At 38.6% G+C, this 20,702-nt stretch overlaps 1 protein-coding gene across 1 annotated transcript in view; it reads left to right on the top strand.

Annotated features, from left to right (window-relative positions):
- si:ch73-383l1.1 (receptor tyrosine-protein kinase erbB-4) overlaps positions 1-20,702 on the top strand; it is a 316,113-nt gene that overhangs the window by 251,554 nt on the left and 43,857 nt on the right. The window contains exons 12-16 of the mRNA XM_036564034.1: positions 2,569-2,768; positions 6,086-6,218; positions 12,867-12,960; positions 14,382-14,536; positions 19,352-19,396. Of these exons, the coding sequence (XP_036419927.1) occupies positions 2,569-2,768; positions 6,086-6,218; positions 12,867-12,960; positions 14,382-14,536; positions 19,352-19,396 (627 nt within the window). The remainder of the gene's footprint in view (positions 1-2,568; positions 2,769-6,085; positions 6,219-12,866; positions 12,961-14,381; positions 14,537-19,351; positions 19,397-20,702) is intronic.

The following is a 20,702-nucleotide window of genomic DNA, read 5'->3' on the forward strand; positions in this document are numbered from 1 at the left end:
CCAGAATTAAGCCTTAGAAGTATATTCCTCTGGTTCTGATGTGTAATTAAAGTGTAATTATGTACATAATTATGTAAATAGTAACATAGTTACAGAAAGAATTAAGTTTGTCTTCTGGATTGACAGGTTTTAGGCTGCATTTGAACCTTTTCTTGATCATGTTGATGTCAGAAAATAGCAAAAAGGTGTAGAGGGTGTGTATTTTCTTTCCACAAAAACGAGTGTATGCCCTGCAATAACTTTTCATCAAATTCAAATCATAATACAATATTTACTCTTCTACTAAACGCTGGGCTGGTGTTGGCTTATCAGTTCTTTTTTTGAACCTTACAATGTTAGAAACCCACTTTTCACAGAAATTCTCTGCTTGTTTCAACAAAGAAACCTTCAAAACCTGCCATGTCGCTGTCCTTAATCAAGTCATCATTGTTACCCAGTAATATATCAGCTTTTGTTCACACTTGACCCCTGACTGTAATCTCAAAGGAATTGTACTCTCGTGCAAATTGCCACTTCAATCATATCAGCTTTTTAAATTCTGGGTCATGTTAACTCTTTCCCATTCAATTAACAATACACTCCAGGGTAAAAGTACATGTGTGAAAGGGGCTTATGTTTTGAGATTAGAGAAAATAACTGTGGGGTATTGACTCTTGCAGCCGACTCCTCAGAAGGGAGTCCCAAGTTCCTGTCAAATTCCTGTTGAGCCATAGTTAAGGCAGTGTTTGCTGGGCTACGCTCTCAAAAAGAAGTTACTAAACTGGGATTGTACCCCTTTTGTCACTGGGGTGGTACCCTTAAGGTCTTCAGTACCTTTAGTCAGGGAGCATAATTGTACCATAATCCATTACAGCTCTATTTTTTTTAAGTTATACTGACTCCCCAACTTGTCTCCAACATTTTTATTTTATTGTGCTGTTTTAGAATATGAAAGGGTGCAGCTATGTACTTTTCCCTCAGAAAAAAACTTATTAAGGTACACAGTTAGACCTTAAAGCCACTGTTGTACCTTTGAGGGAACATTTACATTGTTTGTACCTTGATGAACAAAAATGTACCTGCACAGTACTTTTATTTTTGACAGTGGAAGTTGGTTTAGGCTATTAAGTACTGACTGTTGTCAGAACTTTATCACTTGATGACACGCAGAAAAAAACGTACTGAACTCTCACTGGGATTGTACCCCTCTTGTCACTGCACTGGTATATTGTCACTGTGCAGATATATTTTTTGTTCTTCAAGGTACAAACAATCTAAGTGTTCCCTCAAAGGTACAACAGTGATATTAAGGTCCAGCTGGGTACCTTAAATAAGTTTTTCCCAGGTGAAAAGTACATAGTTGTACCTTTTCATAACCCAATGTTTTAAAACCGAACAATAAAACAAACGAGACGGGGAACGTTTGGTTAGAGAACATAATTGTACCATAATCCTTTGAAATTATATCTTAGTAATTATGTTGACTCTATACACCTTGTCTTGACCCAAGGCCAGGAGGGACGGTGTCCAGCACAGCTTGGAGATTTCCCTGCTCAAACACACCCACTAAGCCTGGTAATTAACAGATGAGTGTAATCTGGTGTGTTTGTAAATCACCAAACTGTGCAGGGAACTGACCCTTCAGGACCAGAGTACCCCTGCCCTACACCTTTTATTTGATTGTTTTATTTTAAAACATTAACTTATGTAAAGGTATAACCTTATTTAAGGTACACAGGTAGACCACTGTTGTACTTTGGAGGGTACATTTACATTGCTTGTATCATAATGACCAAAAGTGTGCCTGCACAATACCCTTTAGTAGTGTACCTGGGGCAGATAGATTTCAGAAATTCTGAAATCTGAAATTGACTGATAAGAATCAATGGAGCTTCAAAGACATTTAAGAGATTTAAGAGTCGGTTCCACACAAGTTTTTTCTCGATTCTCAATTCCATAAGCCATTTTCATACATGTGCTTTTGCCTGAGACTTTAATGGTAATGAAATCAGAAGTTGGTAAAGTGTGAATCAAACAAGTCAGAATCAAAAAAGGTGATGAAATTGATGTGGCAATCTACCTGCATGACACCTAGGACAATTCCTGTGATGTTTCAAGTAGGGCGTTAGGTAGGTTTGTGTGAACAGAAGCCAATATATTACAGAGAAAACAATAATGCCTTGATTACTAAACTGGAAAATCTGCATCTCTAGGGTGCTTCATTTGACTCTCCTTAAACATCTCGAATCTTCTGCATGAGCCCAAGTTTGTTAGACTTGTATTCATGCAGCTACTCACGCCGAAGGTTTGGTGGTCATCTTACTCTAGTGTTTAGTAAAGAAAGCACTATTACTTGCCTAAAATATGTAGGCATGGATCCTTAAAACCTTAGGTCAACCATGGCATATATGTCTTTCTTGGCTCCTTTTACAGTTCCTCCCACATTGCCACACAAGATTAGGCACCCATGATACCAGATAAAAAGCCACACTTCGGTTCACCAAACCCACTTTGGTCTTGGTGATCCGTGTGATCACCTGTTGACTCCAAGTTTGACCGCATTTACGGTCATTTCTTTTGTTTCTCCAGTGGGATCTCTCTGCTGATTCTGAAGCAGCGCTGGATTTCCTCCCTCCAGTTCCAGTCCTTGCAGGAGATCAGTGCAGGAAATGTCTACATCACCAACAACAGCCAGCTGTGCTACTACAACACCGTCAACTGGACCGGCCTGTTCCGCACCAGCAGCCAGAGAGCCCTCATTAAGAGCAACAAGGACCCACGAGAATGCAGTGAGTACTCCATAGTTTCAGCTTCGGCAGTTTGGAATCAGTTTAAATAGTTTAAAGCCAATTTTATTGCTGATTGGTTTATAAAAGGATGCAACTCCACAACTTCAAATAGTTTGTAGAACTAGAACTGCTCAAAGTGATCAAGGGCTGAAGATGGTTCCATGAAGACTGTGAAAGGTGTAGAACCTTTTAATAAAAATTTGTTTTTAACAGGTAAAATCTCAAGGCTATAATCAGACAAGCACAGTAATATTTCTCATTTGAACACACAATTTTTTTTATAGCAGGATCTAAACTAAAATTTCCTTTTCAAAGACAAAGCCGGCAGAATCAAAAGGTAGATGTTGCCCACGGTCACCTGATGAAGATGCTGGCAGACGGATGGGCCACTTCCAGTGCCAGGCTGTGTTAGTTGTAATTAGTGTGCTAATGGCTCTGTGGTGAGGAGGATCAATGGCTCTAGCTGCTTCATTCATCCGCCCGCTTATCCATGCTGACCATCAAAGCAGACTAATGCACACATGCCAGTCCAGTAGCCTCCACAGAAACATAATGTTTACACACATGCTTAGCTATGAAAGCTAAAGATAAGGCTAGTCCATCAGGGGGAATGGTGAACTTTGTCACTTAAAGGCAACATGTCAGTTTTTGGTCAGATATGATGTGTTTATTGATACTGTTGACTGATAAAAGTAGCTTACAGTATCTTACAGTAACAACATTAACTACTATAGAACTTATTTCTTTGGAACTCTACATTATTGAGGAGAAATGGCAAGTATCCATATAGTTGCATTAATTAGGCTTGACCATTCTTAAATGCCAAATACCTTGTGCTAGGGGTGTGCATTATGTAAAAAATGTAATATTGTGATAAATCAGACACAACCCCATTACTGCCACATTTAAAAAATACTATCGAAAACTATGAATACATTGATTTTTATTCAACCTATTGCATAACGTGCTGCACAAAATCTATTTAATTTTGTCTATGTAATTTTGTATCAGCATAGCAAACCCAAAATAAAGGGAAGAGTTTGAATAAACCAATAAAATGCTTATGCTTGGTCTTCATATCACTTGGTGGGCAACTTTTAAACCTCTTAAAGTCTTTGTTTGAAAAATATTCTGGTAACTTGAAAATTTCTGTTTGGTTTAAATGTCGAACTGCAAGAAATCAATACATTGCTTCACAATGTTGCATCATGGCAACATTACATTGAACAGATTTAGTCATTTTTTTTAAACTTATTTTTAGGATTTTTAAACACTTCAAGATAAATGCATAGCTTATTTACTCAGTTTTGCTCCAAATATTTTTTATTTTGGTTTTCATATAACACTTTACGGCATAACACTTTACAGCAGATTTTGTCCACTTTTTTTGCATGTAATAGAGGGTTAAACTGGACTAATTATACTATGACACTCTGTATCATTTCTTCTCATCTTTTTACAATGTTGCCTCTATGCAACATACCCCAAAGGTCCCCAACACATTACTTTTTTCCTTTTTTGCATGTAATAGAGGGTTAATCTGGACTAATTATGCTCTCTACATTGAAACATATGACACTCTATATCATTTCTTTCCACCTTTGCACAGTGTTGCCTTTAGGCAACATACCTCAAGAGGTCCCCAACACATTACTTTTTTCTTTTTTCTTTTTTTGCATGTAAAAGAGGGTTAAACTGGACTTATTGTGCTCTCTACTTTGAAACATATATCATTTCTTTCCATCTTTGCACAGTGTTGCCTCTAGGTAACATATGTGAATAGGTCCCCAACACATTACTTTTTTTCTTTTTTTGCATGTAATAGAGGGTTAAACTGGGCTAATTATGCTCTCTACATTGAAACATATGACACTCTATATCATTTCTTTCCATCTTTGCACAGTGTTGCCTCTAGGCAACATTCCTCAAAAGGTCCCCAACACATTACTACATGTAATGGACTTGGGTTAAACTGGACCAATTGTGCTCTCTACATTGACACATGACTGTCTGTATCATTTCTTTTGATCACTGATCTTTTTCAGGCAACATTTTTTCTTTCTTTTTCTTTTTGCATGTAATAGAGGGTTAACCTGAACTAATTATTATTCGCTCAGCCTTGAAACATACATTTCAAATGTAGTTCAGTGTTCTGTTAGTACTGACAACATCCACAATATGGTCAAAAAAACATATTGTGACATAATTGATCATGATGAATATATCAGCATATCGCCCAAGCCTACCTTGTTTCTTCCATTCACTGACCACTTTATGAGCTTTGTAGCTGTGTGATTACAGTCTGTAGACCATTTATTGATGTACAGTCTTATCAGCCGCCCTCTACTCCATACATCACTGGTCAGGTTCTGACCACAGCGCTGCTTTTGTCCAGATATTATTTGGGTGGTGGACTAATTCTCAGCCCAGCAGTGACACAGTCGTAACAGTGTGTGTGGAGATGTGTAGAAGAGTGTATCAGACACAGTGATGGTTTTTCACATGTCGGTGTCACTGTCAAGAGCAGCTCTGTGGTCAGAAACTGACCATTGATGAAGGACTAGCAAGGCTGAGGGGCTAGTAAGTAAATGTGCAGTGATTTTAACGTGTAAATTGGCTGAGAAGACTAATCAAGGCAGCAGAAACATGAAGTGCAAGCGCACGTACAGCATCCAGAAGAAAATGATGGCAGGTTTATTAAATAGAGCAGCGATGCAGCAACTTCATCTACAGCTTATTTGGAAGTGTGTAATTATCACTTAACTACTTGTCATAAGTAATTATCTGTTGCGTTCTCATTCATAGCTGTTCACTTAAGACAAATGCCTCATTTTTAGCGCAGTGTATGTGTATGCTTCTGTGTGTTTGTATTACTATCATTATGATGGTGTGAGGTCCTCACAAGGACAACATGACATTTTTGCTCAAGTGAAATCCTCATTTATTTCACCACAAATTACTGAAAAACTAAAGGAGAAAAAATTTGGATACTGAGGTTAAGGTTAGGGTTAGCTTAGTAGTACAGTAATATGGTAATAGAAATAACAATAGAAATTAATGGATGTCCTCACTAGTAATTTAAGACAAACATGTTTGTGTGTGTGTTTGTGTGTGTATGTGTACATCAGGTTTATGGCATTATGACTTTCTTCTGTGTGGGGAACACAAGCTGGTCCCCACAGCGTAAACCATTCAATTTTAAGGTGAAGATGTATTTTAAAGTTCTATGGTGAACGTTTGGGTAAGTCTCTAGGAAATGAATGGAAGTCTATGTAATGTCTCCACAATTAACAGAAACCAACGTGTGTGTTTGACAGCTCATGAGCGGATGGTGTGTGATAAGCTGTGTTCAGAAGCTGGATGTTGGGGTCCTGGTCCAGATCAGTGTCTGTCCTGCAGGTTCTACAGTCGAGGCAGAACCTGTGTGAAGTCCTGCAACCTCTACAGTGGGTGAGTGCTCGTGACGTAAAAATGACAAGAATATTTGAATCAAATCATGGTGAACTGTAAGATTTTATGATGGATTTGTTAAAGAATCATAATCAGAGTGAATCATGTGACGTAACTGGGTACAAACATTTATGGTTTAAATAAACAGTTAAGAATAAGAAGAAAACAGAGGAATAAAAATGACCTGTTTAACTGTAAAGTCAACCTGCAATCAAAACTTCATTATCTTCCTTTTCTTTCTTTCTTTCTTTCTTTCTTTATATTTTCTTTCTTTATTTCTTTTGTTGTTTTTCCTCTTCCTTTCTTTCTGTCTATAATTCTTTCTCTTACTTTGTATTTTTTTTCATTCTTGCATTCATTTTTTCTTTTTCTTTCTTTCTGCATGATTCTCTTCTTTTTCTCTTTCTTTCTATTTTCTTTCTTGCATACTTGCTTTTTTCCTCTTCTGTCTTTCTTTTTTACCTTCTTCGTTTTTCCTCTTCTTTCTTTCTCTTTCTTTCTTTCTATTTGTCCTTTTATTTTTACTTTTTTCTATTCTTTTTCCTATTTTCTTTCTTTCTTTTTTTGATTCTTTCTTTCTTTATTTCTTTATTTATTTATTTCATTTTACTCTTATTTCTTTCTGTATGATGGTTTCTGTCTTGCTTGCTTTTTTGCTTTCATTTTTCCCTTCTTTCTTTTTCCTCTTTTATTTTTTTTTGTATCTTTCTTTCTTTTCTTCTTTCTTTCTTTCTGTCTTTCTTTCTTTATCCTTTTGTTTCAGTTTTATTTTTTGTATGATGGTTTCTTACTTGTTTGCTTTTTTTCTTTTTTTTACCCTTCTTTGTTTCCTTTTTTTATTACTCCTCTTTTTGTTTCCTGTCTTTTCCTATTCTTCTTTCTTCTTTCTTTCTTTCTTTCTTTCTTTCTTTCTTTCTTTCTTTCTTGCTTGCTCTTTTTAATGTCTCTTTAATTCCTACCATTTTCTCTTTTTTTAATTTCCCTTTTTTTAATTTCTCTTTGTAATTTCTACCGTTTTTCTCTTTCTTTCTCTCTTTCTTTCAGGAAATGCAAATCTATTTTTATTGTCTGTCTATAAGAATTATACTAAAGTCAACAGAAATATGAAATAGTGCATATACAATTATGCGGTAACCCCCCCCAAAAAAGTGAAAACCACACCTCTTCTACTTTAGATTCTTTAAAATAGCCCCCTTTGCATCAATGTAGTTTTATACATTCTCTTCAGCAGCTTCATGAGGAGCCACCTGAGACGCTTTTCTATCAAAATAAAAAAAACGTTAATAAATAGATTAATAGATTAACCTTTAAAATTAGATTAAAAACTAATACCTAGGCATTAACCTTGTTATAGAATCAAATGCCAAGCATTTCAGTTTGTCTTTCAGATTATGAAACACATCTGTTCTCTCAGGTGTGTCCAACATTTGATTCTGTTTACACTGTAACTCTGCCTGTAATACCGACTGCGTCGACACTGAAGAAGCCAAAAACATGGCTAACTCCCCTCCTTCCCCTCATACACAGAACAAACACACATCCCTCCATAGAACTGAACAGGAGATGCGAGTGTGACAAAAAAGAAATTACCATTTCAGTCCAGTGGGACCATTAAAAAAATGGAACATGTGGATGGGAACATTTTTTCCCGGTGTATTCATTAAACAATAGCAGTCCTCCTCTCTGCACTCTGTGTGAATAGAGCTCCCCAGCGATAGGAAATTTTAATTTAGTGCCTGACAATGGACTGTCGCTGCAGGGGAGCGTCGGGGGGTTGATGAATGGAGGTGAGCTTGATGTGCTTTGCTTGGCATTCTCTAATTCTATTCATTCTGTTCCTTTAACTTTTATTTTAGTCCCACCGAGACCTGCCCAAGATTTGCTCTGTGAACTGCTGGTGGTACAGAGATCAAGAGTTTGTGAAATTTGAGTCTATTGTCACTCTACATGCAAGAAAGTGATTCATAAAAACCATAAACACATAAAAAAAAAACTTTACACTGAAATGCAACCATAACTACTGTAGAAAATGCACCCATAAGCAAAGTTATCAACTTTTCATAGTTTGTCACTTTTAGGCAAAGTTCTCGGATGGTTCTAGCATGCAAAGATAGACCCCTAAAGGGTGGTAGGGGGGCTTGAGCTTCAGCCCTTTTGCCTTCAGACTGCACGAGTGCCCTCTTGGACGCTGTGTATAATTGTGTTTTATACGATGAAGCCCTCACATCACTTCATATAATGGATAGTTACGGTCCTAAAACCTGATTGGCTGGGCCACGTTCAAAGCCGTTGTAAAATCCACGATACACACACACCTATGACCACCTCACAGTGACTGAATTGTGTATCACTGCGCCATGGAAAGAAAAACACCCTGTGCTGTTAATGGAGTAATCTTTGACTCTAATGCTGTTTGTATGGATCACTGAGTATATTGATAGAATAAGAACCCATTTTTTGTTTAAACTGAGGGTCTGGCAACTTACAGTCTTAACTAGAACTAGGCTGGTCTGTTAGCTAACAGCCTAAACAACTCTGTCATTAACATCACAGGCCTGAATTAAAGTACTTACAGTCTGATTACCTGTAAAACGACAGTATAAAAGTCTAAAAAATGTCACTTGAATGTCTTGCACACCTTAAATGTCCATGTTTCAGTCAGAAGTCGCATCAAACCCAGGCTGAATCCCAAACGGCTCAATAAATAGTGCGCTGGCTATGAATGTTTAGAAATTCTAGCCTCTACAGCCAAATAGAGTATCATTTATAGAGTGTGGATGTGTCTGAGTCCCAAATGACTGTTTTTTTTAGCTATATTATTCACTGTTGGGCTGCAGGATCCAGTATTTAAATTCCAATGTAGTGCACTATGTATGGAGCAGGGAGCCATTTGAGATTCAGCCCCAGTGTGAGAAGAGGGCACCGCTGGATTGGTGACTTGTGGTAGTAATTTGGTGACCAAAAAGTTCTTATAAAGCAAAAGTTTGTGCAATAAACAGTGCTGTGTTATCATATGTTCGTTGCTGTACAAGAAAAAATGTAAAGGTTCATGAAATGACCGCAATATACAGCCATATCCTCATTCAGCAGTCCATGGTTGCTTGGCAGTGATACCATATTCTAAAGGAACTACATTTCTGGGTGGAATACTTGTATATGTCGACTATTATTAATAATTACTCAAATTATTTTCTGGAAAATTGTGCGTTTTACCAAATTTTATGTCGGCTGCCATTTTATAAAAGCAACAAGACACTTGAGGCTGTGAATTACCACGATTTAATCACAGCAAAGGGAGTTTTAGGCACTCTGTAATAGTGGAGGAGCAGCTACAATAGCATGTGGAAAACAATCAAGGGTTATAATTTCATAATTCTATTCACCTGAACCATCAGGACCATTAAGCTCTTTGGAAAGTGCTGAAGTTTCCCAAGATGGTATGTTGCACTCTGAGAAACTCACAGCAGACAGAGTGGAAAATTTACTATAGCCCTAATTATTAATGTCCTTAAAATAACCCAATGTCTTGTAGATAAAAATGAATAAAACACTACATGTACATATTATTTAACGATATTTTGGAAGCTATTTAAAGTTAAATTAGTCCTCCGTAGTTCTCTAGCAGCTCTCATTTCCAAGATAGTGATCATCACCTTTGAAGGATCGTCATCGGGGTTACTTGTAAATCATCAGTGATATCCCTTTACATCAGCCAGGCCTATTATTTAAGGAAAATAATCCTTCTTTTTCACCGGATCACAGATTTCAGTGTAAAGTGAAATTTTCTTCACACTATTGTTATGTAGACTACTGTAATTAACAGCTTTGGATCAGTGGGATTCTTGGTGTCTCTGCAAGCTGCTTCTATAAAAAAGTCTATTGAAAAGAATATGAATATTTCTCTCTAGACAGGCAACCTTCATATTTATATCTTAACCCTTTAACATTCCAGGCTTTTTACATAATAAGACTTATTACACATTAACTACAGGGACTTCAATGGAAACTAATGGAGCTAATCTTACGTTATAGAAGCTTTGGGCCTGCCGACGGGCCCATGGCTTGGTAAGGGAATCCATATTTCCCATCATTTTTAAATTCTGGTATATTTTTGTTTGTCCTGCTGTTCGGCCCCTAACGCCGAGAAGTACTCTTGCATTAAGTGGAGAGTCTACAAAGGGACAAATAACATTACATGGTGCACTAAGATGCCCCTACAATCATAAGAACAAATACTACCAGTGGCTTTTAGATGCACCCTTATGTCATTGAGACATGCAGCAGTGATAATGTAGGTCTCTGCATTTCCCTTCAATACTCATCCATTTTTAAAGACATCTACTAGCCAAAAGTTGTGTCTGTGCACTTGCCTCTAGAAACCCACTCCGTCACTCCTATTATGAGCCGTAAGCTTGAACTACTCCTCGATGACGAGTTTTAAACACAGCGCTGGCGCTCACAGCCTCCCTTCCATCAGATATCTGGTAATGGAGGTGTCTGGAGCATCATTAAGTACATTTCATTAGCATTGCACTGTGTTACAGCCTCTTTATTAGCTGAATTGATTCGATCCTTTAAAGCGGGGAGGTAGCTCTTTTTTCTGCACTGCTATATGAGTGAGTGAAGTCTGCAAGCCTGCTAGCTGAAGTAGCACCTCACTGAAAACCGCTAATCTGGTTGAGAGTGAATTGGAGTTAGCGAAGAGCAGTTAGCATGAGTCGCTAACCTGTTCCTTTTAGGTTAAATGGGAATTCCATTGCATAATTCGGTGTTTGAGATGAAAGCAAAGATGTTCAGACTGGTTTGATGTGAAATTGCGTACCAAGTCAGATGTCTTTACAGTGGTGGTGATAGGAACCGGACGTCTCGAAGAGTACGATGCAAATATAGCCATTTGGTTTACTATCCAAAACCACCAGTGAACCAGTGAGCTTTTATATGGAATGTTGATGATGGTGGTAAAATAGTGAAAAGCTGAAAATGACTTTCTTTGGGGACTATTTTGCCTTAGAACACCCTGCATGTATCCCTCCACCATTAACTCGTATCATAAAGCCGTTGTAACACAATGTCTCGGGTATGAAACAGTGAATTCATAACCATTTCATGTAGTAACTTTCTGTGAGGGAGCTTTTAGAGGTGGACGTCTGGTTCCTATCACCACCACTGTGAACAATTCTGACTCTGTAAGTTTATCTAGAACAGCATTTCACACCAAACCACTCTGAACAGCTCTGTTTCCATCTTTACTATCTGTTATTTGTCTTAAGACTCATTATTTAGTAAGTAGTATGTAGATAATATGCAGGTTATGTGGTTATGAGAAATGAACTGTGGGCCCATTCTCAACTTCTTGTTAGCACGTTAGCATTTTTGCAACTCTGCTAGTCTTTGGCAAAAACGCTGGCTTATATGGAGAGAGAGACAGGTATTGACAGCTCGTCCAGGTGGTTTCCCAGCGGGCTCAGTCGGTGGGCCGCCTGCAGCCATCTGTTGGGATGAATCGGAGGGACGGTTGTTTGCCTAGTTCTCCAGCAGTCTGCTGGAGGAAAAGCAGCGTTTGCCAATGAATTACTCTGCAGTAAATTATGCATGGATCCTCTTTCTCAGGTCTGTTTAGCATATTGACCTAACCCTGGGCTCTTCACGGTGGACCTGGTCCAGCGCTGGAGTCCAGAGGCTTTCACAGGCCGGGGGGGCTTTGAGTTTAGAGGAAATAAAGCACCACAGTAATAAGAACAGGGCAAAGTTGATATTTCAGGTTTTGCTGATGTTGCTGAAACCAGAGGCCTCAGATTGGTGTGGTGAAATGCGTCTTGCTCAGAATAGTTTTAATATGGCAAAAAAGAAAATAAATAAACAAATAAAACCCCCCAAAAATAAATGAAGTAAATATTGTAATAATAATAAAAGCAACAACAAAAAGAAAACAAAAACAATTAACAATTGAAAGCAACACAATAATAATAATAATAATAATAATAATAATAATAATATAAAAAAGAAAAGAAAATGGATAAAATTTAATTATTGTAAAAATTGATTTATACATTATTATTACTTTGTTGTTTTTATTCTAATAAAACCAATGAAATGCTAAAAAGTCTAAATTTTAAAAACAATAAATTCAACTAATAATTAATGTAAAAATAAACCAGTTAAAAAATAAATGGATTATAAAAAAATAATAACAAAAATAAAAAGAATAATTTGAAATGCATAGGAATAATAAAAATAAAATAATAACAATTCGTGAAAATAAATAAAAATGAGAAACTGAAATAAACAAACAAACAAACAAACAAATAAATACATACATAAATAAATACATAAAATTCTAAATAAAAAATAAATGAAAATAAAAAAGAATAATATAAAAAAAATCTTTTGACAACATTTAAATGGTATTTGAATTTTTTCATTTTGTTATTTTATAATTGGACATTTTTATCATATTAATTCTAATAATTAAAGCAAACTGCACAGAACAAATGACTGGGATTCATTGTGTTTCAGAGGTATTTCAGTTCAGTACTGTGTGTGAGGCATTTTCCTCTGTGACACTGAGACGTTGGATGTTTTGCTAACAGTGTGTGTGTGTGTGTGTGTGTGTGTGTGTGTGTGTGTGTGTGTGTGTTTTTATTTCAGGGACGTCCGTGAGTTCGTTAATGGTTCAGTGTGTGTGGAGTGTGACAGCCAGTGTGAGAAGGCTGGAGATAAAACCCTGACCTGCCACGGCCCAGTAAGAGAGCCTTTCTTCACTTTCCTTTCTTTTATTCTTCCTTTGGGAATCTTCTCCAAAACTGAGGGTCGCTTGAGCTTATTGTTTATTTTCTTCATGCAAATGCTGAAACGTTGGCAGCTCGTCAAACACAACCATTGGAAGTCATGAAAGCAGAAGATAATTTTTGCTTTTAAGTGACCCATCTCCACCATAAATATGCAACATCGAAGGGTCACAAAGTAAAGTTTGGATATGTGACCTATGTGACTTTTTCCCTGAAGCTCGAGGTGGATTGCGTCATCCGTTGTGAGCTGGTCCTTTTCTAAATAAATGCACAGAGACACAGGAGAGGATTTACGCTCTACTCTGATTTCTTGTCAGTGACAACAGCTCCAAATCCACCCACCATTACGCACCATTTAGCTGCTACTTAACATGCATAGACACAACTGCCTTATGCTTCCACTCACTGGCCACTTTATTTGAAACACCTACCTCGTACTTTGTCTCACTGGCCACTTTATTAGAAACACCTACCTTGTACTTCCACACAATGGCCACTTTATTAGAAACACCCACCTTGTGCTTCCACTCACTGGCCACTTTATTAGAAACACCTACCTTGTACTTCCACACAATGGCCACTTTATTAGAAACAGCTACCTTGTACTTCCACTCACTGACCACTTTACTAGAAACAGCTACCGTGTACTTCCACACAGTGGCCACTTTATTAGAAACAGCTACCTTGTACTTCCACTCACTGACCACTTTACTAGAAACACCTACCTTGTACTTCCACACAATGGCCACTTTATTAGAAACACTTACCTTGTGCTTCCACTAACTGGCCACTTTATTAGAAACACCTACCTTGTGCGTCCATTCACTGGCCACTTCATTAGAAACACTTGCCTTGTACTTCCACTCGCTGGCCACTTTATTAGAAACACCTACCTTGTGCTTCCATTCACTGGCCACTTTATTAGAAACACCTACCTTGTCCTTCCACTCACTGGCCACTTTATTAGAAACACCTACCTTGTGCTTTCATTCACTGGCCACTTTATTAGAAACACCTACCTTGTCCTTCCATTCACTGGCCACTTTATTAGAAACACATGCTAAGGGATTAAACCTGGGCTTTACCAAAATGCACATCAAAAATTAAGGGATGTCACTGTAGAATACTAAGGTAACTGATTTTAAATAATAATAATAATAATAATAATAATAATAATAATAATAATAATAATTGTATCAAAATCTATATTAAACACACTACAGAGCAGTCATTTAAAAAGAAGTATGCCAACAAAACAAAGCATGTTCCACATCTTTCAAGCCTTATTTGGCTTATTGTTTGATTATGTTTCTCTCTCTCTCTCTCTCTGTCTCTCTCTCTCTCTCTCTCTCTCTCTCTCTCTCTCCCACTGTAGGGTCCAGATCAGTGTACGAAGTGTCTTCATCTGAAAGACGGTCCTAACTGTGTGGAGAAATGTCCTGATGGGCTGCAGGGAGCCAACAGCTTCATCTTCAAATACGCTGAAAGCAACAACGAGTGCCATCCCTGCCACCCCAACTGCACCCAGGGGTAAGTGCCTTTCTGCGTATATATTTTCATTCCACGAAACATCCATGGCGATGCCTGTAACTGCCCTTTTTGGTTGAAATTCCACAAAATGTCACAACACATGAAATCAGCAGAACTTGCCTGTGTCCTCTGAACCTTCGTTCACCAAAGGCTCCCACTGTTCACTTCTCCAGAACTGTGCTGCTCTGTTTTTACCACTAGAAGCAGAGCGAAAGATCAATCCAACATCTGTACTTTCCTTCTCATCCCTCCCTCTGCATTCCTCCTTGATCTCCCTTTACTCCCAAAATCAAAGCACTGTTCCCCCTATTCTGTAGCGTCCCTCTTCCCTTCATCTTAGTGACGATGTTCGTCGCCTCTGGCTGCTGTCAGGCTGCTGAATCTCACTCTGACTCTCCAGATTTCTGGAGTCCAGTCAGCAAGAAGACAGCTCCCTCTGACACACCTAAGCTACCCTAGTGTGATAGATGGAATTCAAGATTAGCACCACGGCATGAGGCTAGTGAAGGTGACTCCCTCCCTGGCGTGGAATACCACCACTGGACGAGAGCCACACCGGGCTTTCTCTGCGTCTAAAGAAATAGGAAGGAAGTCCGACTGAAATCACTTACTTGCTTAGAAAAATACAATGACAGTTGAAAAAATAGGGACATCCCAAGCCAATCAGAATGGTTGAATAGTCACCACAGGACAAGAGCCACACTGGTTACTCCACAGGAATTTATCCCACATCAAAAGTAAAACAAAGGACGACTGATTAAAATGATATACTTCCTTTGAAACTATAGGGATAACCTGATTGGATCAGAGCCGACGAAGGCTCACCACAGGACAAGAGCCACACCGGTTACACGACAGGAATAATGCCTGCATCTAAAGAGATATGTAGGAAATTCAATTAAAATCATATACTTGCTTTGAAACTAAAAGGATGTCCAGATCTGATCAGAGCCAATGAAGGCTCACCACAGGACAAGAGCCACATCGGTTACACCACAGGAATTTACCCCACATCTAAGGTAAAACAAAGGAAGATTGATTAAAACCATATGCTTGCTTTGAAACTATAGGAAATCCTGATTTGATCAGAGCCAATGAAGGCTCACCTTAGGACAAGAGCCACATTGGTTACACCACAGGAATTTTCCCTGCATCTAAAGTAATATGTAGAAAATCCAATTAAAATCATATACTTGCTTAGGAACTGTAGAGATGTCCAGATCTGATCAGAGCCGATGAAGGCTCACCACTGGACAAGAGCAACACCGGTTACACCACAGGAATTATGCCTGCATCTAAATTAATATGAATGAAGTTTGATTAAAATCATATACTCACTTAGAAACTATAGGGATGTCCAGATCTGATCACAGTCAATGAAGGCTCACCACAGGGCAAGAGCCAAATTGGTTACACCACAGGAATTTCCCCTGCATTAGTGGTAAAACAGAGGAACTTGGAGTCAATTGAAACTGCAACTATGTCTCAATCTGATTTAAATGAGTGTGACTGGAGCTGATAGAGGCTCCTGCTGGTCACACTGTAGGAATTTTCTTGCTTCTGTAGAGAACTGAGGAATACAGGGCTAAAAACAACCCTATGTGTGTTATTTGGCAACCCAGCAGTGGGTAAATATTGGACAGAACACAAGCTGCATTATTTTAACCCAACTGCTTGGTTTAAGTAATTTAACCGTTGTGTTGGGTTTGATTGTTACAGTGACCCAACTCTGGAATCACAAGCATTACTTCAACTGAATTAATCAGCAAATCAAAACAATAAAAAAACTGGAAACATTGACAGCCTTGAGGAGGGTCTGCTGTTCCAACGCTTGCCCATTCACAGCAACAGTATGCTGACAATTCTCAGTTTCAGACTCCAAGACAAAAAGGAAGGTCTTCTTCTGTTGAATTGGACCGTGTTGGTCACACACTAAAGAAGATGTTGCTCGTGATAGTGCACATTAAAGATTACAAATCATTAAAAATCAACTGAATACTCGAAAACGAACTGAAAGACAAAAAACATTATTATTTTTCAAAGTATTATTTATTAATTAGTTCATCAGAACTGTTTTACTCTGACAACTGAATCTTCCTCAGAGAACAATAACATCAACCCCCCTCCCTGCCTCACACACATTTTCCTTTTCTGTCCCTCTCACTTACTGTCTGTCTGTCTGTCTGTCAGCCGTTTAAGCTCCAAATGATTCAAACTTCCCAATGATGAAGGCTTTGACAAAAGAATGGAACAGAATACTTTTAAAATTACTAAATAAAGTGGTGAAAACAAGGATGTGTGTGGAAAATGTGGTAAACTCTATCTTTACCGTTGCTCTGAGCCTTTTCCTGAGGTAACACACCAGTGTTGCTAGCTAGATAGTTAGCTAGATAAATAACTAGATAGCATCTGCACTCAAATTTGACACCTTAGCTAGATACAATGGCCCAACAGGATCAAATTAGATGGTTTTCTATTCTAGAAAGTTAGCTAGGTAGTAGGAAATGAGGACATAAGCATAAGTTTCCATATATGCTTTCCTTTATAGTTAAGCCCTTAACTTTCCAGGGTTATTTCATACAAAGGCTTATTATTCAGTAACTACAGAGACTTCAATGCAAACTAATGGAGCTATTCTTAGGTTATAGAAGTGTTTAATGAAACGTTGGGCCTGCCGGGGGGCTCATGCCTTGTTAAGGGTTTATTAGAACCTACTGTGTCTACATTAGCTTATCGCTTGATGATAACGTTCAGGCAGGGACTCTGTTTCACTTCATGAAGCCAAATGAAAACTGTAATTAAACAAACAACATTAATATTGTTTTAAATCAATGTTCATAAGCAGTAATTTATCGAAATCAATGAAAAACACTTACCTTAAATCTGCAACTCCAAATCTTAAATATGTCCGCTGCCCTCAGCCGTTAGAAATTCAAACTTACATCTGCATGGAAATGTAACTAGTGGTGACAAGGTGCGGAAACCCAACTGCTGGGTAAAGGAAATAACTCAGCAACTGGTTCACACCATTAACACTAATGTTGGATAGTGCAACAGCAAACCTACCCAACTGCTTGAACCCAGCACTTCTGTAGAAAAAATAACTCAGGATTTTTAGAATGTAATAAAAAAACCATGACTAAGGAGCTCCAGATTTGATCTAAAAGATTATAATTAGAGCTGATAGATGCTCACCGAGTGACAATAGTCATGTTGGTCACACCATTGGAATGTTCTCAGCTGCTGTAGAGAAACTGAGGAGCACAGGGTTAGGAAATCAGGTACTTGCTAAGAAAAGACCATGACTAAGAATGTTTGGATTTGATCTGAAAGATTATGATTATGAGGCTCACCGAATGACAATAGTCAGGTTGGTCACACCATTGGAATGTTCTCAGCTGCTGTAGAGAAACTGAGGAACACAGGGCAAGGAAATCAGGCAGTTGCTAAAAAAAGACGATGACTAAGCATGTCCTGATTTGATCTTTTACTGTAGGACGAGAAGCGTGTTGGTTGCACCGTAAGAATTACACCTGCGCCCGCGGTGAAATCGAGGAGGAGAGAGCTAGTTGAAGTCAGTTTTTTAGAAGAAGAGCATGACTAGGAATGTCCCGGTTTGATATGGAAGACTGGGGTCAAAGATGAACCCATCATATTAATGGATCGGTTTGAGCTGATCCCAGTTTGTTAAGGCTGATTTACTCCATTGCACTTTTACGCCAGTGTGATTAGCTGACATAAGCAGACATTACTGACAGCTAACAGCAGTGAGGCATATTTTCACAAGGTAACAAGCAGTTTGAATGTCTATTTTAGAGTGGAAAATTAAGATACACCAAAAGACACTTGAGATATCTGCATTGTCAGTGATTCGTGGTTGAGGGAGGCATCTTTTTTGTCAAAACGTGGTTAAACTAGCTGCATGTAAAATGTGATTTGTGGCTGTTACACATTTAGCAGTAATGGAAAAAGCAGAGAAAATGGAATAGGCTGCTTCAAGCAACGTGAAATATGAATACAGCATATTTACCGCACTATAAAAACTGCCATTTCACATAATGAGGCCAAAAAAACCTAAAGATTTTAGATGCACATGTATTCCACTGTGCACACACTGAAAAAATGAAATGATTTTACTGCAGCATTTTTAAGTAAATAACATCATAACACGTCTTACAAAAACTACTCGAAACTGGTTGCATCTTCTAATTATCAGACTTGATATCTTCAGCCACCCATTATTAGAGGACTCAGATTTTGATTAGGGCCAAAAAGCTTGACCAGGACATCCCTAATTGAAGTCTTGACCTACAAACATTCAGAAAACATATGTGCAAACATGTACCAGCCCATGTAGCGGATTAACAAGGACTTTGAAAAGCTCTTTCCATAAAGAAAGGACTACATGCCATGACTGTTATTGTGAGCTAATTGGCAATTAGAGCCCACTAGAGCCTGGTGTCATTGTAAGGAGTCCAGCTGAGAGAGATTTAATTCCCTGCCACACTTTTTAATTTGACCCACTCTACCGCTCACGTTCAAGTGCACTCTGGGTAAACGGCCTCAGTCTGGTGCAAAGACAGATATTGAAAACTGAACAGGCCTGAAAATCCTGGCCTGTGTTTGCAATATTGCTTTAGTTACATGTCATATTTCATTTATCAGTACTTTACTGAATGTTTATGTTTTGTTTTGCCCAATTTAAGAAGCGCACTTGAAACTGGACGGGGCAGAAGGTCATAAGGATATAATAATACAGTCACTGTAGTTCTTTATGCTTTACTATATTCTGATGCATAACTGTATCTGTTTCAGGTGCACTGGACCTCGCATCCAAGACTGCATTGGAATGCTGGACAGGTAAGACCCCGGAACGTTCTTTCAGTGAACGGCATTCTAATTGGGAGGCCGGCAAATTAGACCCCAAGACACAGAAAGCAAATCCATTAAATCATTTAATAGGCATGAATATAGAATTATGAAGACACAACATTAGAAATAACCCAGCAAGCATTCATGTGGGACCAGTGTGGGGCCAATGTGAGGTAAAAAGTAGTGGGGCCTAAGACAGTTGTGATACTGGGAGCGTGTGCAGGCCCCCATAATGGCAACCCATACAAATTCCTTATATAAGTATTCTCTCAGTTTTTCTGCAACAGATGTGCAAAATAAAAAAAACGCAAATGTATTTGAATATTGGCAGTTCTCACATGCAGTGAGGCCTAGTGTGGAGTGACCCACAGTGGACCTTTGACAGGTTATCTGTAGGCTAGCCCAGCTGTGTACTGCCCAAACAGAAGAGCTTCAGGGATGGTGACACTTTATTTTGAGTGTCCTTTTAGATGAAAATGATTCTCAGTAACATGTCAAAAACATATGAGGGTTAGGATTAGGTTTGGGTTAAGGTTAAGGTTAGGGTTAGGATTAGGGCCAGGGTTAGTGTTAGGACCCACAATGGACCAATACAAGGTTATCTGTGGGCTACTCCCTGCCCACACAGCCCACAAAAATAGCCCTCAGTGGGCCCACATTGGCATCTTTGCAGGGAATCAAATTTATAAACTCCTGAGTGGCGCAACTGTCTAAGTATTGGGAGATCACTAGTTTGATCGGTAGTGTTCTCTTGGCCAGGAGTCCTTGCTCACTATGGATGAGTAGACTGGTCCTCCTTCTCCCCCATCACTCAGCAGGATGCTAGCCAATGTGGGCAACCTTAGCATTCTCCTGCAAGCATGTAGAGCCGTCTAGTTAAGCTGCATTAGTGGCAGTTTGAAAAAAGGCCTTCAGTCCTCACTGCCAGCATTGACTTACAGCCTAGCTAGTATGTGGAATTAGCTCTGACTAAATAGGAAAAAGATTGGCAAAAATCCCCTCCCCCAAAAAATACTGATAAATAAATCATGGAGGCCTTTTTAACATTCTGAATCTTCCCCTGAATATCATTACTAGAGCTTCTGTGCCTCAGTAAATTTCATGTTCATCTGGGCCGCGCTGTATTGATCGCCCAAATGCCACTCGTTCACCCCGGACCTGACCTCAGCTCTTCATCATCTCTGCTCGCTGAGTGTTTATGAACATTATTCTTCTCCTCATGGAATTCATTCAGCTGTCCATGCCCAATGCTCTGAAAGTTGTAAAAAGAGTTAAAAAGAGTTCAATTGGGTTT

This window comes from Colossoma macropomum, unplaced genomic scaffold, assembly GCF_904425465.1.
Source record: "Colossoma macropomum unplaced genomic scaffold, Colossoma_macropomum, whole genome shotgun sequence".
NCBI classification, from domain to species: Eukaryota; Metazoa; Chordata; class Actinopteri; order Characiformes; family Serrasalmidae; genus Colossoma; species Colossoma macropomum.